This window comes from Bombina bombina, chromosome 9, assembly GCF_027579735.1.
Source record: "Bombina bombina isolate aBomBom1 chromosome 9, aBomBom1.pri, whole genome shotgun sequence".
Taxonomy (NCBI): Eukaryota; Metazoa; Chordata; class Amphibia; order Anura; family Bombinatoridae; genus Bombina; species Bombina bombina.
Genome location: NC_069507.1, coordinates 166,052,667 through 166,078,791, shown reverse-complemented (window position 1 = coordinate 166,078,791; position 26,125 = coordinate 166,052,667). Strand labels below are relative to the sequence as shown.

At 34.3% G+C, this 26,125-nt stretch overlaps 1 protein-coding gene across 1 annotated transcript in view; it reads right to left on the bottom strand.

The window, feature by feature from the left end:
• Positions 1 to 26,125, bottom strand: part of KAZALD1 (Kazal type serine peptidase inhibitor domain 1) — a 76,296-nt gene that overhangs the window by 15,104 nt on the left and 35,067 nt on the right. Inside the window, exon 3 of the mRNA XM_053692478.1 lies at positions 20,799 to 20,959. Within this exon, the coding sequence (XP_053548453.1) occupies positions 20,799 to 20,959 (161 nt within the window). The remainder of the gene's footprint in view (positions 1 to 20,798; positions 20,960 to 26,125) is intronic.

Below are 26,125 nucleotides of genomic sequence, written 5' to 3'. Positions count from 1 at the left end.
TCCTCTCTTCACACATCAGCAATGACTAATCCGGCTTCCTCCAATCACAGCATGGCCTCAGGCAATGACTACCCTGGGGGGAAAGCAGTGATTGGAGGAAGCCGGATTGCTGACGTGTGAAGAGAGGATTTCCAGAAGGGGGAAGCTGCTCTGGCTGTGAAAAGAAAAAAAGGTAAGTTTTTAATCAAAACGGCTGATTTGTAAACTTTGATGAATGAAAGTGCCCGTTTTTAATAGTATTTTTAAAAAACTGGCTTTCATTCATCAAAGTTTACCTTCACTTTAACACTGATAAATTTAAGTTTGTTTTTTTTATTTTGAAAGTAAAATAAACAAATACAACATACATTGGACAATACATTGTAAAACAGATTTAAGTTTTCTTGTAGACTACAAACTGAAAACAGTGCTGAATGTCAAGCAGAAGCATCTAAGGCAAATTAAATATCAGCATGTATAAAAAGGGGCGTGGATACAAGATGAAAAAATCATAATTCTGCCACTGTGTGCAAAAAGCTGAACTTACAATATCACAAGCGCTTTCACATATTCCCCCATAGAAGTCAATAGAGAAAAAAAGTGTGAAAAAAACCCACACTCTTGCGCAAACCCGATCACATATTCTCATGTGGGTTAATCCAACATAAAAATATGAATATTTCACATTCCAATTTTCTGTACATTACAGAATGTTCTTTTTATTTATATATATATATAGAATATCCCAAGAAGAAGCAGGCACTCACTGGACTTTATAAAACATCCTTTTATTCCCAATATTAAACAGACATAACGTTTCGGCACATAACCTGTGCCTTTGTCAAATGTCACCTTGCTAAATGTAACCTAGCACCAGGTGGTTTAGGTGCTAGGTTACATTTAGCAAGGTGACATTTGACAAAGGCACAGGTTATGTGCCGAAACGTTATGTCTGTTTAATATTGGGAATAAAAGGATGTTTTATAAAGTCCAGTGAGTGCCTGCTTCTTCTTGGGATATTCTATGCACTTTATTGCAGTTCTAACGGATGGGGTAAGATTGTGCTGTCCTGTCTGGACTGTGTGTATATAACAGAGTTCTCATGGAGATCCACGCTCAGTTAGAGCATTGATTAGACCCCCAAAGCAGGTACAAACAACAGTGAATTTGTTCAACTCCTTTATATGTGATAACACCAATAGAGAAACAAGGGCCTTGCCCAAACGTTTCGGCTCATGCAAGAGCCTTTATCAATGGAGGCTGTGCAGACACATACACACACAGACATCTATATATATATATATATATATATATATATATATATATATATATATATATATATATATATATATATATATATATATATATATATATATATATATATATATATATATATATATATATATATATATATATATATATATATATATATATATATTCAACTAGAAGATGATTATAAAGCAATTCCTATCCAGCACTAACTAGTACCATAAAATGTAGAGGATATAATACCTAGGTCTAAGAGGCCTCAATATACCAAAGGAGAAAATTCCAAACTCTAATACCAGTAATTTCACAAGTAACACAGGAGGAGCATATAAGAGGCATTTATTGGAGCAACCACAAGGCATAAAATAGCATAATTATAAATATAGCCACTCCCTATCATAGTGCACTATGAATCCCCAAACATAAATAAATACTTAGATAACCATCAATAATTGGAGCTCTCAAATCCAAAAAATTTAAAAAAGGAAAAGAATATCAACAGTTCCTGTTTAAAGTCACAGCATTATTTTCCGTTTTCCAGCACTACAATAAGGAAGTTCATTTCCAAAAGTGGAGTTATCCTTGTATAGGAATATAACGGATAGTTGGAGTGATATCAACCTACTACTACCCTTACTTAAAGTGACACTGAACCCAAATTTTTTCTTTTGTGATTCAGATAGAACATGTAATTTTAAGCAACTTTCTAATTGACTCCTATTATCAAATTGTCTCCATTCTTATTTGAAATGCAAGAATGTAAGTTTAGATGCCGGCCCATTTTTGCTGAACAAACTGGGTTGTTCTTGCTGATTGGTGGATATATTCACCCACCAATAAACAAGTGCTTTCCATGGTTCTGAACCAACAAAATAGCTTAGATGCCTTCTTTTTCAAATAAAGAAAGCAAGAGAACGAAGAAAAATTTATACTAGGTGTAAATTAGAAAGTTGCCTAAAATCGTATGCTCTATTTGAATCACGAAAGAAAGAAATTTGGGTTCAGTGTCCCTTTAAGCAACTGCATTGTCTCCTGTGCACAGGTAGTTATAGCTATAACTTTGATGGCAATTCCACAATTTGCATATTTCTTGAGCAACCGCCGTAGTGGTAAATAATTGCGATTCTAGAAGGAGTCCCACTATTCGTGGATCAATACCTCCTGGGTAAGCCCTCCAGGGTGTTCATCTCCTCCGTCCGATGATGCAATGGTGTTCCAATAGATACGCCACCTAACAATCACTCACAACGGTATCCCTTGCTGATGGCAACTGCCTGTGATCCTCCGATAAACACCACTTGCCAGCTACGCGCATTTCACCCCTTAGGCTTTGGGGCTTCTTCCGGCTCCAGTAAAAGTCACATGACTGTGAATACCTGCAATCTCTTTTAAAGACAAGGACACAGAGGAAAACTCCTCCCATTCTGAAGCCTTTAAAGTGTTTAAAGGAATATTTGGGGCAAAATGGTAACAATTTGCAACAATAAACTCTTGTTACTTAATTATACATACTATATTACAGTATATGCAACAATTAGAAATTATGCAGTTTTGCAAAATTTGTAGCATTTATTATTCATTTGCTCCACCCTGTTACATTGTGAATTTCTTCTCACAAACTATAATACATTCACTCTTAGAAAACCTAAGAAATACTACTGCGATCATAAAGATCATATGAACTATATCAATTTATATTTCTTCATAATAGAAAAACAGCTTTTAAATAAATCGTTACTATGAACTATGTTGACATTTAATTTTAATACTTGTCTAATTTTTCACTGTTACTTTTGTTATTGTTTATATCTGTAGGATGCCTATAGAAAATATTTTATTAACTTAGAGTTAAGACTTTGATATCTTTTACTTCCCATCCTCATAGTTAAAACAATGTTTAGACTATTTACAGGAATGTACAACACAATTGCATGCTAAAATACGCTACAAAGGTTTAAAAAGTGACCCTACAGAATTATACTCTCAACAATTAGATAATATCCTGATGGAAGCACTGAAACAGGGTATAATAAATAAACAGGAATGTGACTATTTAAAAGTTAAGTTCCCAATTATTCCTACTTTTTATACAATACCAAAATTGCATAGGGGCAAAATGCCTCCATCTGGCAGGCCTATAATATCTGGAATTGGCTACCTTACTGAAAAAAATTCTGAATACGTTGATTATAATCTTAGACCCTTTCTTGAAACTCTACCCTCTTTTGTAAAAGATACATCAGATGTTTTTTAAAAAATGGAAAGCTTCACTATTCTTGAAGATACTTTATTAGTAGCAATTGATGTAGAATGATTATATTCTTCAATTCCACATGATAGAGGAGTTGAAATATGTAGACTCTTTCTTGAACAGAGAGGTAAGAAATATAATGAACATACACATTTTGTTGTTTCCCTGCTGAATTTCTTACTGAGAAATAATTATTTTACGTTTAATCAGAAAATGTATGAACAAACCCTAGGCACAGCCATGGGCACTTGCTGTGCGCCTACTTATGCGTGCCTGTACCTAGGCTCTTGGGAAAAATAAGTAATTTGGGATGGCATATATAAGGACCATATAGGATTATGGATACGTTTTATAGATGACGTATTACTGCTTTGGGAAGGCTCAGAAGAAAAGTTAGAGGACTTTATAAAGTCTCTGAATATTAACGATTATAATCTAAAATTTACTTTTTCTTGAGATTAGTTTTTTGGATTTAATAATAAAGAATGAAAATCAGTCTATTATTACTGCCACTCATAGAAAAGAAACAGCAGGGAATACACTGCTACATACTGATAGTTACCATCCTGCTCACTTATTGTATAATATACCACATGGTCAATATCTGAAACACAGACGTAACCGTACGAAAATTGACACCTTTAAATTGGAGGTGAGGGATTTAAAACAAAGATTTAAGGAATGAGGGAATTCACAAGATTGCCTAAAAAAAGGCTTATAGTAAAACAAGGTACTTGGACAGACAGTAAATTTTATATAAACCTAAAAGTAATGCAAAAGATGATGTAGAAAGGTTTATAAGTACATATAATGATTCCTGGGCAAAAATAAGATCTATTCTTGTTAGACATTGGCATGTTTTAACCCTTGACTCCTTAATAGCAAAATGTGTTGATACAGTACCACAAATGACAGCCAGAAAAGCACCAAATCTCAAAGACAAATTAGTTAAAAGTAATTTTGTTTTACATAGAGATAGCAATTGGTTATCTCAATACAAAAAAATCAGATAGCAACTTTTGCTGTACAAAATGCTCAGTTTGTAGAAATATGGTAACAGGAAATAAATTCATTGATAAGTATGGTCAACAATGGCACACTCAGGGACATATAAATTGTCTTAGTGAAGGAGTAGTTTATTTAGTCTACTGTAGTTGTCCTTGTTATTACGTAGGGAAAACCTACAGAGAGCTAAAGGAAAGAATGATAGCACATAAACAAGACACTATCAATAGACACTAGTAGTGTAGCAAGACATTTTTTTCTTAAACACAATAGCAATAAGCATGAACTGAAATTTAGGGGCCTTCAGAAAATTGATCTTCAAGAGAGAGGAAGCAATCTAGATAAATTACTATTACAAAATTAATGTAAATGGATTTTTAATCTAAAAATGCTTGCACCATTAGGAAGGAATGAAGAAATAAATTATGCATGTTTTTTGGGTGATTGAATAACTTAAAAGTATCTTTCAAAATCTTTCCTGAATAAAACTAAACATTGTTTTAACTATGAGGATGGGGAGTAAAAGATATCAAAGTCTTAACTCTAAGTTAATAAAATATTTTCTATAGGCATCCTACAGATATAAACAATAACAAAAGTAACAGTGAAAAATTAGACAAGTATTAAAATTAAATGTCAACATAATTCATAGTAACGATTTATTTAAAAACTGTCTTTTTATTATGAAGAAATATAAATTGATATAGTTCATATGATCTTTATGATCGCAGTAGTATTTCTTAGGTTTTCTAAGAGTGAATGTATTATAGTTTGTGAGAAGAAATTCACAATGTAACAGGGTGGAGCAAATGAATAATAAATGTTACAAATTTTGCAAAACTGCATAATTTCTAATTGTTGCATATACTGTAATATAGTATCTTTTATTAAGTAACAAGAATTCTTCATTGTTGCAAATTGTTATCATTTTGCCCCAAATATTCCTTTAAACACTTTAAAGGCTTCAGAATTGGAGGAGTTTTCCTCTGTGTCCTTGCCTTTAAAAGAGATTGCAGGTATTCAGAAGCAGTGATGTGCAGTCACTAGAGGCAGGTGAGGCAGTGCTTCACCTCTCATATGGGCAAAAATATTTTTTTTTTATTGGCTTTAAAAAAAACAAAATTGTAATTTTTTTTTTCCCCAGCATTTTTTTCTCTCACAGCTATATGTTGTGCAATGGAGAGGCACAAGCAGGTCTGCCCACCATTACACAACATGCTGCGCCATCTACTGGATGAAAGTGGTTTAGATCATTGCATGGCCCATAAGTGCTTTATTTGAGGCAGTCCTATTTGGGCTGAACCAATCCAGCGAGAGGCATTAGTAAGTGGAACATAGGGTTGAGGCTGGATGTTAAATCATATAAAACAAAACAAAAACGGAAAAAAACAACTTTCATATATTTTGTTGCTGTCCTGTGAACCTGCTAGCTTTGCTAAAGTGAAAAAGAGAGTTCTGTTCTTCCCCTCTAAGTGCAGTGGAATGTGCCACTGTCACTTCCTGAATCCTTACAGAGCAGGAAAAGACGCACAGAGAGCAGTGTTTCAGCCACATCTTATTAAAGTAAGATTTTACTGAATGGGATTCTGTTAGTGAAAATGATAATTTAATGAATGTGGTTTAGTGTTTTTTTACTCTTTTACAGCAGGGTCGTTTTTGTATTTTGTTTACTCAAACTTTACACCCACTAACTTAGCAGCTTGCCTCTGTACTTCACACTAAATTATAGACTCATTTTCTGAACTCTCTGTAGCTCTGCTGTTTTATTTCTTTAAAATGCAGTGGTCCCCCCCCCCCCCTTGTGTGTGTGTGTGTGTGTGTCTCTCTATCTATCCATCTCTCTCCTTATGTGTTGTTCTCCCCCATGGTCTCTTTCTCTCTCTCTGTCTCTCTTCCTCCCCCTCTGACTCTCATCCCTTATGTAATGAAAGAATCTATAAGCATAATTTGCAGCATTAAAGTAAAAAGTATGTTTTAAACATATTTTAATGGGCATGGATTTCTAGATCTCATAATCAGAGCAAGCATTGTGTTATCTGGCAAGAGTTTCTGTTACAATCCTTTTAGACTAAAATCAGATGTTTACTAAGTTGACCAGTTTTCCAAGACACCATTTAAAGGGACATGAAACCCATATGCAAATTTAAATAACTTTCCAATTTACATCTAATATCTAATGTTCTTCATTCTTTTGATGTCCTTTGTTGAAAATCATATCTAAATATGCTCAGTATCTGCTGATTGGTGGCTGCACATAGATACCTCATGTGATTGGCTCACCCATGTGCATTGCTATTTCTTCAACAAAGGATATCTAAAGAATGAAGGCGTATCCTAGCCACTGCCTCACCAGCCTCTGACGTCACTGCACGTCACTGTTCAGAAGTCATGTGACTTTTACTGGAGTCGGAAGAAGCCCCAGAGCCTAAGGGGTGAAACGCGCGTAGCTGACAAGTGGTGTTTATCGGAGGATCACAGGCAGTTGCCATCAGCAAGGGATACCGTTGTGAGTGATTGTTAGGTGGCGTAACTATCTATTGGAACCCCATTGCATCATCGGACAGAGGAGACGAACACCCTGGAGGGCTTACTCAGGAGGTGTTGATCCGCGAATAGTGGGACGACTCGTAGAATCGCAAGTATTTACCGCTACGGCGGTTGCTCAAGAAATGTGAAAACTGTGGGATTGCCATCAAAGTTACAGCTATAAACTACTTGTGCACAGGAGACAGTGCAGTTGCTTAAGTAAGGGTAGTAGTAGGCTGATATCCCTCCAACTATCCATTATATTCCTATACAAGGATAACTCCACTTTTGGAAATGAACTTCCTTATTGTAGTGCTTTAAAACCGGAAAATAATTCTGTGACTTTAAACAGGAACTGTTGATATTCTTTTCCTTTTTTACATTTTTTGGATTTGAGAGCTCCAATTATTGATGGTTATCTAAGTATTTATTTATGTTTGGGGATTCATATTTCACTATGATAGGGAGTGGCTATATTTATAATTATGCTATTTTATGCCTTGTGGTTGCTCCAATAAATGCCTCCTATATGCTCCTCCTGTGTTACTTGTGAAATTACTGGTATTATAGTTTGGAATTTTCTCCTTTGGTATATTGAGGCCTCTTAGACCTAGGTATTATATCCTCTACATTTTATGGTACTAGATAGTGCCGGATAGGAATTGCTTTATAATCTTCTTCTAGTTGAATATTTATTGAATCTTTTCCACCTGCACCAATGGCCTGTCAATACTTTAACAACAGGCTATTGTTACTAACCTATTATTGGTAATATTGTTAGTTGCTGACAACACTTTTTGTGTGTGTATATATATATATATATATATATATATATAGAACATATTCTGCTATATGTAGAACATTGGAATGTCAAATATTTACAGTAAATACACACTATAACACTTTATTAAATATGAATATTGCATAAATATGCTTTTACATGTTTTTATCTACATAACTGCAAAGGACTCTAATGTACTTCTATATATGATTATTTATGTTTACATATGTATTTGTGTGTTTATATGTGTATAAATGTCTGTAAATACATATATACTGTACACATATAAATACATATGTACACATATATAAAAATACATATGTACAATGAACACACACACACATACATATACATTTTTAAAGATGTCTGTCTATTTTAAAGCCCTGCCTTTTTTTCTTACACCTGAGATCTCATATCTTTGAGCCTTTATAACTTTTGCTAGCCATATTTTTTATTAGATGGTGTTATTATGATTGTAACTGTACTTTGTAATGTATTTTTGATGTGTTTTGTACAACTTTTATGTTTTGCAAAAGAGTTTTCAAGAGCTCTAAAGTTGCTCTAATCATTCTAGCGTAAATCCCGTAATACCAGCAGTAAGTCCGATGAGCGGAAAACACCCACAATAAACCCCTTGTCACTTGGGCGCAAGCATTTGCACTACACTCGTAATCTGGCCCTGAGTTTGTAATATAAAATGCTCAGTTATATCTATTAAATAACTGTATTATACTTTCATTATTTATTGGCCAGCGAGAGTGCCGATCGTTGGTGGGTGGGAGCAGCTGCAGGGAGGCAGGTGGGCAGCCCATCGCTGGCTAACTTCCGGCCAGCAGTGTTGGATCAGTCCCCGGTGCGTGCGTGGGGGGGCATGTGCGAACGCGTGTTTGCGCGTGTGCCCGCAATCTGCACTTATGTGCATTGAAAGTAAAACAAGAGATCTAACAATCCTAATGATTCTCAGTATTGCTTCTCCTAAAAGATATATAAACCTCCTCAGATGTATTCAATTGCATCAGATTTGCATCAAGGCATACAATAAAAAATATGATACATTTGTACATTTATACATACTAAAAAAACTTTGCCATAAACGGATGTATGTCTGTAATTGTTATTGTAATTTGTAACCTTAAAAGATAATCTAATATTTTTAGTAGTGTAAAAGAAAGTAAAATAGAAAGAAAAGAAAGAGATATCTTGGGTAATTCTCGCTAGTTGAAAGAATGGTAAAAAGCAGAGTATTGACGTTGGAATGTTTTAATGTGTTATAAAAGTTGGTAAACCTATATGTTAAAATCATGGATTGTAATAATATGAGATATATTAAAGTATATTATATTAAAGTGAATAGATAATGCAAAAATTAAATTGAATAACAAGAAAAGTGAAGTAATAAGCTCAACAATATGTGCACAAACGTATGTTTCCCATTTAGCGCATGTGCATAAACCTTAATTTCCTTTATCGAAATTTGAGTTAAATTAATAAATATGTTAACATTTTAGCATTTGGGGCGCGATCCGATAAACGGCATAGTTTGCGGCGCAAGCGAGGGAACCCGCGTCGCCCGCAGTTTCAGCTCGCAACTCGAGCTATCCCATATACGGCGCAGTCAGATGCTAAAGTGCCGTAAGTCTGACAAACCAGCGATGTCCAGAAATCTGCGCAAGTACAAATTTCTGGCGTCGCCAGTGACTTACGGCACGTTAGAAACTGCCGGCGCCTACAAAACCTGACTAAAGTCTAAATCACCCGCACTGTCTAACACGCCTCCCTAACATAGCCCGACACGTCTAACCCTCTATCCGCTATCCCCCCTCACTATCCTAACAATAAAATATGTATTAACCCCTAAACCGCCGCTCCCGGAGCCCGCCGCTACCTAATAAAGTTATTAACCCCTAAACCGCCACCAGCTATATTAAATCTATAACCCCCTAAAGTGAGCCCCTAACACCGCCGCCATCTACCTTACCTACCCCCTAAAGTGAGCCCCTACCCTGCCGCTATCTATTTTAAAATTATTAACCCCTAATCTAATCCCCCTACCCCGCCACCATCTATATTAAATTATTTAACCCCTAAAATACTAAACTATCCCTACCACTAAACCTAAGTCTAACCCTACAAATAGCCCTGAAAAGGGCTTTTTGCGTGGCATTGCCCCAAAGTAACAGCTCTTTTGCCAGCCCTTAAAAGGGCTTTTTGCGGGGCATGCCCCAAAGAATTCAACTCTTTTGCCAGCCCTTAAAAGGGCTTTTGGCGGGGCTTTGTCACAAAGTAAACTGCTCTTTTGCCTACAATCTACATCCCCCTACACCGCGGCCGCCTATAATAAATGTATTAACCCCTAATCTAACCCCCTACACTGCCGCCAGCTATATTAACTATATTAACTATATTAACCCTAATATAATTAGGGTTAATATAGTTAATATATATAATGTAATAACTTATACTTAGGGTTAATATAGATAATATAGCTGGCGGCGGGGTAGGTAGATTAAATTAGGGGTTAATAATTTTAATATAGATGGCGGCGGTGTAAGGGGCTTATATTAGGGGTTAACACCATTAATATAGGTGCGGTGGTGTAGGGAGGGCAGGTTATAGGGCAAAAGAGCTGTTAACTTTGGGGCAAAGCCCCGCAAAAGGCCCTTTTAAGGGCTGGTAATAGAGTTTATTACTTTATGGATATTAGATTAGGGGTTAATAATATTAATATAGCTGGCGGCGGTGTAAGGGGTCAGATTAGGGGATAGATCAGGTAGATGGCGGCGGTTTTAGGGGCTCACAGTAGGGGGTTAGTTTATGTAGATGGCGGCGGTTTAGGGGTTAAATACTTTATTAGGGATTGCGGCGGGGGATCGCGGTTGACAGGTAGATAGACATTGCGCATGCGTTAGGTGTTAGGTTTTATTTAGCAGATCGCGGTTGACAGGTAGATAGACATTGCGCATGCGTTAGGTGTTAGGTTTTATTTAGCAGATCGTGGTTGACAGTTAGATAGACATTGCGCATGTGTTAGGTGTTAGGTTTATTTAACAGCTAGTTTAGAGAGTTACGGGGCTCCAATAGTCAGCGTAAGGCTTCTTACGGCTGCTTTTTGTGGCGAGGTGAAAATGGAGTAAGATTTCTCCATTTTCGCCACGTAAGTCCTTACGCTGTATATTGGATACCAAACTGCGCGGGTTTGGTATACCTGCCTATGGCCCAAAAAACTACGGGCGACGGCAGAAATATATGCTGGATGTAAAAAATAATAATAATATATGTAGAAATGAAAGAAAATTAGCTAAATTCTACACAGAGATATACTAATTTAATACGTGTGATAGATTTAATGATACTTAGGGGAAAAATATTAGATGAAAAACATATGATGCCGTAAAAGAAAGGTGCAATTATAAATTCAAGAAATAGCGTTATAGGAAATTTGATAATACCAAATGTATCTCACTACTAAAACTAAAATGAAACTCAGAAAGTTTGAACGTAAACAACCTTATTCTAATGATGGATTTTGAAAGTTATAGGATGTAAATATAGTTTGAAAGATGGATACAATTTCCTAAATATACAAATGTAACAGATTAAATTGTTAATTAGAAGTTTTTTTTTTTTTATTCATTTGAGTGTCCCTATAATTTATATAATTTCTTGCAAATATATTTGATGCCAATTTATATATATATATATATATATATATATATATATATATATATATATATATATATATATATATATATATATATATATATATATATATATATATATATATATATATATATATATATATATATAGGAGATAAATTATATATATATATAAAAAAATATATAATATATATATATATATATATATATATATATATATAAATATTTTATATATGTATATACAGAATATACATATAAAAAATATAGAAGTAAAAAAAAAAGTGATATAATAATAATATTTCTGATAGATAGGGAAGATAACTATATTATTTTTATATATATATATATATATATATATATATATATATATATATATATATATATATATATAAAATATTTAGGGGCCTTTTATTTGTATTATGAAAATATTTAAATTAGAAAATTACAATTAAACTCCATATTTAGCCCTAATGGATATAGTGTTCTATAGTTGAAGATAAACTCTGCTTCTTGTCTGAGTAATAATTTGTTAATGTTACCTCCTCTTTTACTTAGTTTGATCTTTTTTATGCCCCAAAATTTGAAATGGTTAAGATTACTTTTATGTATTTCAGTGAAGTATTTGTATAGTACTGTATGTATTGATTCATGTTCTACTTGTAGGATGTGCTCACGTATTCTATCTCTGAGTGGTCTGCTAGTCTGACCAAAATACTAAAGATTACATGTACATTGTAAACAGTATATAATGTTTCTATCCGTACATCTTATTACATCTTTGATTTTTGTGTAATGTTCTGTATTATATGATCTAATGGTTTTATTTGTGGTACTATATTTACACGCCTTACAGGTGTTACAGGGAAAAAACCCAGCTAATTACATTTACTTGGCTAGTTTTTTGTTATTATAGTTATTTTTATATTCACTTGGTGATAAGAAGTTTTGTAAATATTTAGCTTTTTAAAAATTACTTCTGGGTGATTTTTAACTTTATTACCTAAGATGTGAACTTTTTCTATATAATGCCAGTGTCTTCTAAGTATTTTTTTTAATCTCTAGATGTTGAGAACTGTAATTGGTGATAAGGGGAATGAAAAGGGTTTCTGGGTTTTGGACATAATTAGATTTAGATTAAACCTTTTGTGAGTTAGAAGATTCCCTGTTGGTATTTCTCACAACATTCCTATCATCTTCTATTAGTTCCATATTATAGCCTTTTCCCCTGAATCTTCTTGTTAGAATATCTGATTATATTTCAAACTTGTCAGCGTTACAGCAGTTCTTTCTCAAGCGTAAAAATTGGCTTTTTGGTATATTATTCTTCCATCTTTTTAAATGGCAGCTTTTGTTATGTATATAATTGTTAGCATTGATGGGCTTAAAATTTTTTTAGCAATGATTTCAATCTTGATATCTAAGAAATTAATTTCTTTACAGCTAAATTCATATGTGAAATTTAGTCCTACACTATTGTCGTTCATATCTTCCATAAACATTTCTAGTAATTCCACCTCTCCCTTCCAAACTATGAAGATATCTTTAATATAGCGATGGTAGTGTACAAGGTTCACCCCCCCCCCATGGTCCATCTTCGATGAACTGTTCCTCAAAGTGACCCATGAAAAGGTTTGCATAACTGGGGGCGAACCTTGTACCCATCGCAGTCCCTTTTAATTGTAAGAATATTTAATCGTTAAACAGAAAGCTATTGTTTGTCAAGATAAATTGGATACTATCTAGCAGAAATATTTTGTGTGTATTCGGTATATTATCATCTTTATCAAGAAAGTTTTTTATGGCTCTAAGTCCTAAATCATGAGATATATTAGTATATAGTGAACTAACGTCACTTGAGACTAAAATATAATTATCTTCCCAAGATCGTTGATTTATGATATTTAAAAATTCTGTAGAATCTTTTAAATAAGCCGGTAGTTTAGTTACATAATTTTGTAGGAAGAAATCTAAGTACTGGGATAAATTGGACGTAATAGATTAGATGCCTGAAATAATGGGGAGACCTGGTGGTTGATGGAAATTTTTATGGATTTTGGGCAAAAAAATAGAATGTAGCTGTCCTGGGATGTGTAATGCTTAAAAAAATCAAATTCTGAATTGGAAATAATACCTTTGTAATGATTTGCCCAGTTTTAATTTCTGTGTATTTATATGGTTGCATAATATTTTTTTATATGTAGTTTTATCATTAAGGAGTCTTTTATATGTAGTTTTATCATTAAGGAGTCTTCCAGCTTCTTTAAGATAGTAATCTGTATCCATAAGGACAATCCCTCCCCCTTTGTCAGCAGGTTTAATCGTGATTGTATTGTTACTTTGTAGTTCTTTAAGGGTCTGTTGTTCTTTTGCACTTAAATTCCAATGTATATATTTGGATTGATCTAATCTGTCTAGATCTTTTTTCATTTGTTCAAATAGTTTAATGTGTTCACTTTTTTCGTGTGTAGGATAAAATGAAGATTGGGTTTTAAAATTGGTATGTATATAAGGGTTACTGTTTTGTGGGGTCTGGTTCCTCTCAATAGGTTTTAAGAAAATATCTTTTCAAAGTTGATTTACGAGTGAATTGGTTAATGTTGATCAATGTTTCGAATTTATTCAATTTACAGGATGGTGCAAAGGAGAGGCCTTTGCTAAGGACTTGTTATTGAATAGTATTTAAGGGATATTTACTTAAATTAAAAATGCCAGTTGGATTTACTTCTGTCTTTTGGATGTTTTTTTCTACATGTACATCTTCTGCCTCGTTTGCCTCTAGGCTTCTTTTAATTCTTTTGATTCTTGGGGGCATTGAAGGTCTGTACCTTATCTTAGGGGGAGATTACCTAAAAAATCTTGTTCATTAATGTTTTCATTATTGGGCATTATATTAGTTGACAATGTTTGAAAGCGATTCCTGGTTTTAATTCTCCAAACTTGGTCAAAAAATCTATTCTGATCTATTATGATTAAAAATGTTGGAATTGTAACTATTAGAATTAGATCTATTTTGGTAAGAATACAATCTATTTGGATAAGAATTGTTATAATGTGGTCTATAATATTGATCTGTTGGTCTATTATATTGAGATCTACTGTAGTTAGGACTATTAGTGTGTATTGTGGAATAGTTATGCTGTTGGTGATTTTGTCTATTATAAAATGATCTATTTTGATATTGCTTGTTATGGTTTGATTCATATTCATATGTTCTATTGTAATGTTCATTATTACTAGAATGTGAATTATTCTTATAGAGTTCTTGATCTCTACTGTAATCATCTGGGGAGTGGTGATATCTAGAATTATAAGTGTCATTTATATTGGTTGAATGCAAATTGTCTAGTATGGCTATCAGTTCCCAATCTATTATGGTTAGATTTATTTTGATGGGGCTTCTAATTTGTCTCATCAGTAAATGATTAGTTTTATGAGGGTACTGATTATATTTAGATCTGTTGGATTTATAAGTTTTCTTATGTGCATTTGGTGTCTCTGTGTTGTGTGAGGATTTTTTGTCAAAATTATCATTAGAAGGATATGATCCTTTACTAAAAAGGTATGCTTTATTTTTAGTAATACTAACCTCATTTTAAGTAGTTGTCATATCTGTTGTTACATCTATAGTATTATCTGATGCACCCTGGTCTCTAGAATAATCGTCTACATCTTGATTGTATTTAGAATTGTTACTTGTATGAATACTATTTTTAAAATCAGAAATTACGTTGAAAATGTTTAATTGTCTGGTTTTAAATTCTTCATTATTTTCAAATTGTTTTAGATTATCTTTACAGAAATCTATTTATTGTTTAATTTCAATAAGTGAGAGATTTCTTGATTTTATAATAATTTTCATCAAATTTATAGAAGCTGTTTCCAGTACTTCAAACCATTCATTAGAGAAATCATCATTAAGAGGAAAGGTGCAATTTTTCTTTAATCTAAGGCCTATTGGGACCATTTGAAGATCAATATATTTATGTGTAAACTTTAACTCTATAGTGTGTTTCATTTCTTTAACTAGTGCATTCTCCAATTTTGTGCAAATATCGTTGGGATTATCAGTGCTATTAGAAGAAGTGTTGGTGTGAGAATAATTATTAATATCAATATTTTTTAAAAGTAAATCCCTCTGTGCAAATATATCCTTGTAAGAGGTTAATAAAGCACCAAATTAAATGTGATATATATATATGTATATATAATAGCAGTGTATAGGAGAGATACTCTAAGAGGAGAAGGGGATAAGGTTAAAAGTAAAACAAGAGATCTAACAATCCTAATGATTCTCAGTATTGCTTCTCCTAAAAGATATATAATCTCCTCAATTCTATATAAAAAATGAACTAAATTACTAAACACTATAGGAGAGCACTTGATAGATACCTCACTTTTTTTTATTAAATTATATATTTTCTGCAGTGTAGGATCCCCCCTTACCATCCATCCTTTTGGTAACAGGGGATCCTACAATACAGAAAATATATAAAAATAAAATAAAAAAAATTAAAAAAAAAAAACAAACACAAACTTTATTTTTTTATTTTGGCAGACTTTCTGCCAGTACTTAAGATGGCGGGGACAATTGTGGGGTGGGGGAGGGAAGAGAGCTGTTTGGGCGGGATTAGGGGGTGGGATGTGTCAGGTGGAGGCTGATCTCTAAACTAAAGCTAAAATTGACCCTGCAAGCTCCCTACAAGCTACCTAATAAACCGTGTCACTGCTGGATATAATACAAGTGTGGTACAGCCTTCTAATTACCAAAAAGCAGTGCTAAAACCATATACTGTATGTCTGCTATTTCTGAACAAAGGGGATCCCAGAGAAGCATTTACAACAATTTGTGCCATAATTGCACAAGCTGTTTGTAAATCATTTCAGTGAGAAACCTGAAGTTAGTGAAAAAGTGAACAATTTTTTTTTTATTTGATCGTATTTGGCAGTGAAATGGTGGCATGAAATATACCAAAATGGGCCTAGATCAAAACTTTGGGTTGTCTACTACACTACACTAAAGCTAAAATTAACCCTACAAGCTACCTAATTAACCCCTTCACTGCTGGGCATAATACAAGTGTGGTGGGCAGTGGCATTTAGCAGCCTTCTAATTCTAATGCCAAAGCCAAAAATGTCTGCTATTTCTGAACAAAGGGGATCCCAGAGAAGCATTTACAATAATTTGTGCCATAAATGCACAAGCTGTTTGTAAATAATTTCAGTGAGAAACCTAAAGTTTGTGAAAAGTCAGTAAAAAAAGTGAACAATTTTTTTTATTTGATCGCTTTTGGCGGTGAAATGGTGGCATGAAATATACCAAAATGGTCCTAGATCAATACTTTGGGGTGTCTACTAAACAAATATATATATATACAAATGAAGGGTTATTCAGGGATTCCTGACAGATATCAGAGTTAAAATGTAACTTATGCAAATTTTGAAAAACAATGGTTTGGAAATAGCAAAGTGCTACTTTTACTTATTGCCCTATAACTTGCAAAAAAAGCAAAGAACATGTAAACATTGGGTATTTCTAAACTCAGGATAAAATTTAGAAACTAGCATGGATGTTTTTTGGTGGTTGTAGATGTGTAACAGATTTTGGGGGTCAAAGTTAGAAAAAGTGTGTTTTTTTCGATTTTTTCTTCATATTTTATATTTTTTTAGAGTAAATTATAAGATATGATGAAAATAATTGTATCTTTAGAAAGTCCATTTAATGGTGAGAAAAATGGTACATAATATGTGTGGGTACAGTAAATGAGTAAGAATAAAATTACAGCTATACACAAACACCGCAGAAATGTAAAAATAGCCCTGGTCCCAAATGGTCCGAAAATGGAAAAGTGGTCTGGTAATGAAGGGGTTAAAGGGACAGTCTAGTAAAAAAATAAACTTTCATGAGTCAGATAGGGTATGCCATTTTAAACAACTTTCCCATTTACTTTTAACATCAATTTTGCTTTGTTCTTTTGGTATGCTTATGGTATTTTTTAGCCCTTGAAGGCTGCATCTTATCTGAATGCATTTTAACAATTTTTCACAACTAGAGGGCATTATTTTGTGTGTGCCATATAGAAAACATTGGAGATACCTAGGAGTCAGCACTGATTGGCTAAAATGCATGTCTGTCAAAAGAATTGAAATAAGGAGGCAGTTTGAAGAGGCTTAGATACAAGGTAACCACAGAGGTAAAAAGTATATTAATATAACTGTGTTGGTTATGCAAAACTGGGGAATTGGTAATAAAGAGATTATCTACCTTCTTAAACAATAAAAATTCTGGTGTAGACTGTCCCTTTAAACAACTGATACAATTAAAAAACACATTTACATATTATTCGAATACCAATCGCTCTCAATATATTTACAATTATTTTAGTGTTAATTGACCTTTTAATGATGGAGGAAAGGAGATTTTATCTGTAAAAATAATCACTTTTTTATCATATGAGAGTGTTTCATTTTAGTTTGTTCATACTTCCTGCACAATAGTCAGTATTTGAATAGATATTCCCCTTTTTAAAGGCAGCCTTTATGACTCACAATGCTCTTCCTCACAATAAAAATGTAATTTAGAAAGTATTTATTACTCGCTAACACATTTATTTACACCCTCTACCAGTTTCCCATCGTTTTTATGTTTTATAGCCTTTGTTTTGTATTGTCTCTTAAACAAAAACAGCTGTTAATGCAGGTTTCGTGTAAATGATTGAAGTTTACATATTTTGTTAGTTTTCATGAAGAGTTTGGAGATAAAAAAAATTCTTTGAAGTAGAAAGAATTCCACCGTAATAGCCAAAAAAATAAAATAAAGATAATTCAAATGAATATACTGTAATATTATTTATTCTGTGTGAGAAAAAATGTTCTATATTTATTTGAACACATCCAAAAACATTATATTTGTAGACAATTTGATGAATGAGATTCATAGAAAAGCATTAGACACTTAAATAGATGTTATTTTATGCAGACAATTTATATATACATATATATTCATCCTATGGTCTCCATATTAATAATATACTTCAGTCTAATTTAGGTCAGTTCACGGTGACACCATTAAAGTGAATGTAAACTTTAATGAATTAAAGGCCAGTATCAAATAATACTCTTAAAAACAGGGGCACTTTAAGTCATTAGAGTTAAAGGGACACTGAACCCAAATTTTTTTCTTTTGAGATTGAGATAGAGCAATACATTTTAAGCAACTTTCTAATTTACTCCTATTATCAAATTTTCTTTATTCTCTTGGTATCTTTAATTGAAATGCAAGAATGTAAGCTTATATGCCGGCCCATTTTTGGTGAACAACCTGGGTTGTCCTTGCTGATTGGTGGATAAATTCATTGACCAATAAAAAAGTGCTGTCCAGAGTCTGAAACAAGAAAAAAGCTTAGATACCTTCTTTTTCAACTAAAGATAGCAAGAGAACGAAGAAAAATTGATAATAGGAGTAAATTAGAAAGTTGCTTAACATTGCATGCTCTATCTGAATCACGAAAGAGACAATTTGGGTTCAGTGTCCCTTTAACAAAGATACTTATTTTTAAAAATACTCACTTTTGCGTTCATTAGCTTATGGATGATTAATCCATCTTCCTCCAGTTGTTGCATTGCTCCTCGAGTTACGCAAAAGGGGACACAATGGTTGGAGGAAGCCAGATTCGTCATCGTTCTGCTAAAGAAAGCAGGAGCTGCGGGCGGAGGATCGGCGTTATGTTTACCATAATGCAAAGGTAAGTATTTTAAAAAAATAAGCATCTTTGGTAAGGCAGCATTGAGAAAATGCAAAAGTGCATACGAATATTAGTCTGTGATTGGCTGAGGTTGTCATATGATATGGGCTACAGGAAATTGAAGTAAATTTTGACATTTATTAGAAAAATTATCAACTGTTCATTTGAAATTCAGAGTAAATGCTATTGCATTCTCATGTTACTATGCATTCAATTCTACTCTATATAATGCTTCTTTAAATACTATAATCTTTTTAGTATTTATTTTGCATTTTTATGTAGATGTTGAATTAGAGTCACCAGTGTATGTGTAGAACGTGCATGTTTGTCTAAAGTTTGCCAGTGTAAATAGGGTAATGGAAAATGCAAAGTATTTTTTTTTTACAAAACTGAAACAGCAGACTTATGGATAAAACCATTTGACAAATTTAATTTTTTATTTGTTTTTCTCAGAATGTCAACAATGTTGTGGAAAAAGACCACCTTTTCCCAAAAAATTAAACCATAATTTAAAATATGAAAGCCAGATTCTGTACAGTGCTTTATGCTTTCTAGTCCAAGAGGAAGTTATAAAGACAAAATGGGAAAAATTTAAACAACAGGGGCAAAGTTAAAGGAAGTCAGGATATGTAGAAATGGTGGAACCAAGTAGATGCTTATCAGGGAGACAAAGAGAAATGCAAAGGTGTGAAGCAAGCCCAATGCTTCCCAATGGTAGGTAATTAAAGGGACTGTAAAGTCAAAATTGAACTTTCGTGATTCAGACAGAGCATGCCATTTTAAACAACTTTCCAATTAACTTCTGTTATCAAATTTGCTTTGTTCTCTTGGTATCTTTAAGTTAAGAGTAAGACTAGGTAGGTTCATAAGAGCTCAGGAGTGTACATGTGTCCTTAGTACTCTATGGCAGCAGTGTTTTGCAATATTATTTGTAGCACTGCTGCCATAGAGTACTTAAAGGGACTCAAAACCCAAATTTTTTCTTTTATGATTCAGATAGAGCATACAATTTTAAACAACTTTCCAATTTACTTCTATTATTTAATTTGCTTCCTTCTCTTGTTAATTTTTTGTAAAAGCTTATCTTGGCAAGCTCAGGAGCAGCAGAGAACCTAGATTCTAGCTGTTGATTGGTGGCTGCATATATATATTGATTGTGATTGGCTCACCAATGTGTTCAGTTAGAAACCATTGCTGCTCCTTCAACAAATAATACCAAGAGAATGAAATAAATTAGATAATAGAAGTAAATTAGAAAGTTGTTTAAAATTGTATTCTCTATCTGAATCATGAAAGAAAAAATTTGGTTTTCATGTCCCTTTAAGACACATCCACACTCCTGAACTCTTATGAGCCCACCTATTTTTACTCTTCAATGAAAGATACCAAGAAAATGAAGCAAATTTGATAACATTGGAAAGTTGTTTAAAATTGCATGCTCTATCTGAATCATGAAGGTTTCATTTTTGCTTTACTGTCCCTTTAATAATTTTTTTTCTTATAAGACAAATTAATGTAACACAAAAGATGCATTAAAATGTGTTGGAAGGAGCAAGTTGCTGTTCATTCCAAAATCCTTATGACGTACCTGGACTGAAATGTGGGGATCATCACCTGGAAGAAGCATATCTGCACCCTCCTTCCGCCATTCAATAGATGCCATGGGATATGCAAAGACCTCACAGCCAAATATTGCATCCTTTCCAGTAATGTTCCAGATGTCATAGGGAGGAGATAATATTTGCGGTGCTACAGTCAAGCAAATGGAATTAGTTTAGAATTAAAGAATTTCTATGTGATTTTTACAATATTCTCTTTTTTAATGTTATCAAATATATTTTTTTTAGCAATAATTGTAGATTATAAAAATAATGTAAACTATTATAGGAGGTTAAAATGAATATGAACTGATCTTCAAAATCACCAGTAAGGACTATTAAACTTTTATATAAACCTCTGTACATAGGAATAATGAATGTGCATTTACTTACTCCCCAGCCCACCCATGCATTGCAATATTTTTTCATTTGTTTTGGTGGGCGGTCAAATCCATCAGAAGATGTACCCCACCCTATCCCATTGAAGAAAGCAAAATGCCCGAATCAGAGGTGCAGGATCGCACTATACATCCAGCACTGATCTTTTGATTGGCTGTACCTCACACAACACAAAACTTAAACCTGGAGTGGGTAAGTTAATAAGCACAAACAGCATGAAATATACAAATCTGATACTTAACTCTTTTTTTTTTGTTATCAATATGCTCTCTACAATGATATGAGCAATATACAGTGCAGTTTATATGAATGTTAAAGTGATTGTAAACTCTTTCATTTATAAAATCAGATCTCGAATGTTAGTGATAGTTTAGTTGTAGTTTTATTCATCAATAGTAACGAAGATGCACTGTAACTTACTTTTTAATATAGATATAAAAATCAAACTCCCTGCATTCTGTTGCCAACTTCAAAAGCCAATTTTTCTGTGAGCTAACGGTTTGAATTGTTCTCCAATCAGCGCTCTAGCTACATCAAAAGTGACATATGGGGAGAGCAATGATTGGACAACATTTCCAAACCGTTAGCTCCCAGAAAATTGTCTTTTGAAGTAGTTGGCGAAGCACAGGGAATTTGAATTTCATATCTATATTATAAAGTAACTTATTAGTATTAGGAGACTTCCAGGAAGAGAAGGAGTGAGTAAGATGCTTACAGCTTCCCGCATCTGCATCGAGCAATGGATTCCATCCTCTATCTGGCGCAGTTATCCTTGGCTGAGAGAGGTCCTACCAGCCCGTGCCATGGAAGTCTACAGAGCAGCTTGAGCTGCCGTGGCTGGAGCAACTCCATTTCTAGCTGTGGTAACAACAGCGCCAACAGAGTTTGACCGGAACAAGGTATCTGCAACTAAGAACTGGCTATAGTGAGGATCAGTGGCAGGCAAAGGGGACAGGCAACTCCTGCAGCCCCGACAGCCTCTCATCTGCCGCTAATGCTACACGAAAGGAGAACACGCTCAAGGGAAGCAAGGTGTCACAGTGAGGTTCAGTTGACCTAAGACATACAGGGGACGGGCAAATCCCACGGCCCCTGTAAGCATATCAACTGTTGCACACTTGTACTGGTCCCACTGGCACCTAAGGAAATAAGAAGCACCTCGGTTGGAATTAAGGTAGGAAAAATCTGATTGGCTGATTGAATCAGCCAATCAGATTCAAGTTCAATCCGATTGGCTGATCCAATTAGCCAATCAGATTGAGCTCGCATTCTATTGGCTGTTCCGATCAGCCAATAGAATGCAAGCTCAATCTGATTGGCTGATTGGATCAGCCAATCGGATTGAACTTGAATCTGATTGAATCAACCAATCAGATTTTTCCTACCTTAATTCCAAAGATGCCGCTTGGATGAAGATGTTTGCCATCCTGTTCCGATCAGCCAATAGAATGCAAGCTCAATTTGATTGGCTGATTGGATCAGTTAATCGGATTGAACTTGAATCTGATTGGCTGATTCAATCAGATTTTTCCTACCTTAATTCCGATTGGCTGATAGAATCCTATCAGCCAATCGGAATTTGAGGGACGCCATCTTGGATGACGTCCCTTAAAGGAACCTTCATTCGTCGGGAGTCGCCGGAAGAAGAGGATGGATCCGTGTCGGCTGCTTCAAGATGGTCCCGCTCCGCGTCGGATGGAAGAAGATAGAAGATGCCGCTTGGATGAAGATGTTTGCCGGTCCGGATCTCCTCTTCTTGCCGGATAGGATGAAGACTTTGGACCCTCTTCTGGACCTCTTCTTGCCGGGGTGTTTGGGTTAGATTAGGGGTATGTGGGTGGTGGGTTGTAATGTTGGGGGGGTATTGTATGTTTATTTAAATGCAAGAGAGCTGTTTTCTTTGGGGCATGCCCCGCAAAAGGCCCTTTTAAGGGCTGGTAAGGTAAAAGAGCTTTACAATTTTTATTTTAGAATAGGGTAGGGCATTTTTTATTTTGGGGGGCTTTGTTATTTTTTTAGGGGGCTTAGAGTAGGTGTAATTAGTTTAAAATTCTTGTAATCTTTTTTTATTTTTTGTAATTTAGTGTTTGTTTGTTTTTGTAATTTAGTGTTTTTTTTGTAATTTAGTTTAGTTGATATAATTATAGATAATTGTAGATAGTTTATTTAATTTATTTATTGATAGTGTAGTGTTAGGTTTAATTGTAACTTAGGTTAGGATTTATTTTACAGGTAATTTTGTAATTATTTTAACTAGGTAACTATTAAATAGTTATTAACCTACCTGGTTAAAATAAATACAAAGTTGCCTGTAAAATAAATATAAATCCTAAAATAGCTACAATATAATTATTATTTATATTTTAGCTATATTAGGGTTTATTTTACAGGTAAGTATTTAGCTTTAAATAGGAATAATTTATTTAATAAGATTTATTTTATTTCGTAAGAATAAAATTATATTTAACTTAGGGGGGTGTTAGGGTTAGACTAAGCTTTAGGGGTTAATACATTTATTAGAGTAACGGTGAGGTCCGGTCGGCAGATTAGGGGTTAATAAGTGTAGGTAGGTAGCGGCGACGTTTGGGGGGGCAGATTAGGGGTTAATAAATATAATATAGGGGTCGGCGATGTTAGGGGCAGCAGATTAGGGGTACATAGGGATAATGTAGGTTGTGGCGGTGTACGGAGCGGCAGATTAGGGGTTAATAATAATATGCAGGGGTCAGCGATAGTGGGGTCGGCAGATTAGGGGTTAATAAGTGTAAGGTTAGGGGTGTTTAGACTCGGGGTTCATGTTAGAGTGTTAGGTGCAGACTTTGAAAGCATTTCCCCATAGGAAACAATGGGGCTGCGTTAGGAGCTGAACGCTGCTTTTTTGCAGGTGTTTTTTTTTCAGCTCAAACTGCCCCATTGTCTCCTATGGGGGTATCATGCACGAGCACGTTTTTGAAGCTGGCCGCGTCCGTAAGCACCGCTGGTGATGAGAGTTGCAGTGGCGGTAAATATGCCTGTACGCTCCCTTTTTGGAGCCTAACGCAGCCCTTCAGAGAACTCTCAATACCAGCGTTGTTTAAAAGGTGCGGGGGGGAAAAAGCATGCATAGCTAACGTACCCCTTTGGCCGCAGAACTCTAAATCTAGCCGATAGTTTGTGAGCTCTGTCTTCTGTCCCTCCTGCATCTCTTTCTGGGTTCAGAATATATTCTTATATAGTTTAGTTGTTGTAAATAAACTGCACTCAAGCAAAGAGATAATTTAAATCTGGCGTGTTAGGGTTTCTTGAGAACTGAAGTTATGAAACCCTCGTCTAGACACACACTAGACCAGGGTTTGTTAAAAAATCTAGGAGCCTTAATAAAAACTTAGGAGCCAGTTGGGAATAACACAAACAATAGAACTTTTGTGGTATGAAAATGGGTAATTAGTGCAGTCTATGGGGTTAAATAGCAAACAGCGTGAAAGACACCAACTCCTCCACTAAAAGATACAAAACAACTGTATTTTAACTTGATCTCCCTTGATGGAATAGGAGTAGGAAATCCTCTAGGAATTGATCCCCTTCAAAGCAAAAATTGGACATAAGTAGTGCATTATATACAATATACCTTTGAACCATTATAAATAATTTGTATTAATATTTTTACGAGTATTGATTATCATATAGTGTATATATGAGTGTAACTGTTTATTTGAATATATTTATGTTGGGTTTGATGCGTTTGTTTAGCCGCAACCCTTTACACAAGGTCTTCAGTCACGCTAACCTGATGCAGTGTTCTTCACAGAGAATTTTGCCAGCCTGCTGGCATTATAAAGTAGCCGGTTGGTATTATGAACTGTTTTCTAATATTATATCATTTTCTGCTATTCAAATCACATATCAATTGCATAATTTAACATAAATGTTTTTAAAGGTCAAGTCCAAAAAAACCTCTCTTGTTTTAAATAGGGCATGTAATTTTGAACAACTTTCCAAGTTACTTTAATCACCAATTTTGCTTTGTTCTCTTAGTATTCTTAGTTGAAAGCTAAACCTAGGAAGGCTCATATGATAATTTCTAAGCCCTTGAAGGCCGCCTCTTATCACATGCTTTTTTATTTGTTTTCACAACAGGGGAGAGCTAGTTGATTTGAGCCAAATAGATGACTTTGTAATCACACCTGTGGCTTGTGGCAGACACTGCACTAATTGGCTAAAATGAAAGTCAATAGATAATAAATAAATTGTCATGTGATCAGGGGGCTGTCAGAAGATGCTTAGATACAAGGTAATCACAGAGGTAAAAAGTATATAACTGTATTAGTTATGCAAACTTGGGCAATGGGTAATAAAGGGATTATCTATCTTTTAAAACAATAAAAATTCTGATGTTGACTGTCCCTTTAATGATAATGTGTGCAACATTTTTAATATTAGATCATTTTAGCTTAATGTTACCTAAAATTTTAGCTGTGTGGTAAGTAAAATAAGTCGGATGGTGCACCCGCTAAAAAGGTCCTGGGGAGAACACTGCTAATGTGTATTAAATTCGAATGTGCAAGAGAGAACGCAATTACTTTCATCTAGTATTACTCGCAATTTAAAGCGGGTGCTGTATTGCCATATGTGTGATAAATTTAGCTTGCCACTTGTAATCTAGCCCTCTAATGGCTATTTGCAAGTTTACTACCCCAGGATCAAAGCGGCGAACCTTGTAGCCCCCTGCAATATCAGTGAACACAACAAAATTGCCCTTTATTTAATGAATTAAGTTGTTTCATTTATACATAACATAATTTTTATGAACATCTCAAGGTGTTTACTGCCCCATTAGGGCTTTTTGAGAGAAACATGGACGCAAAGGCAAAATAAGCAGAAAAAAAGTACTGATCTAACAATACTGGGCAAACAGACACATTTTGGGACAATTAGGAGT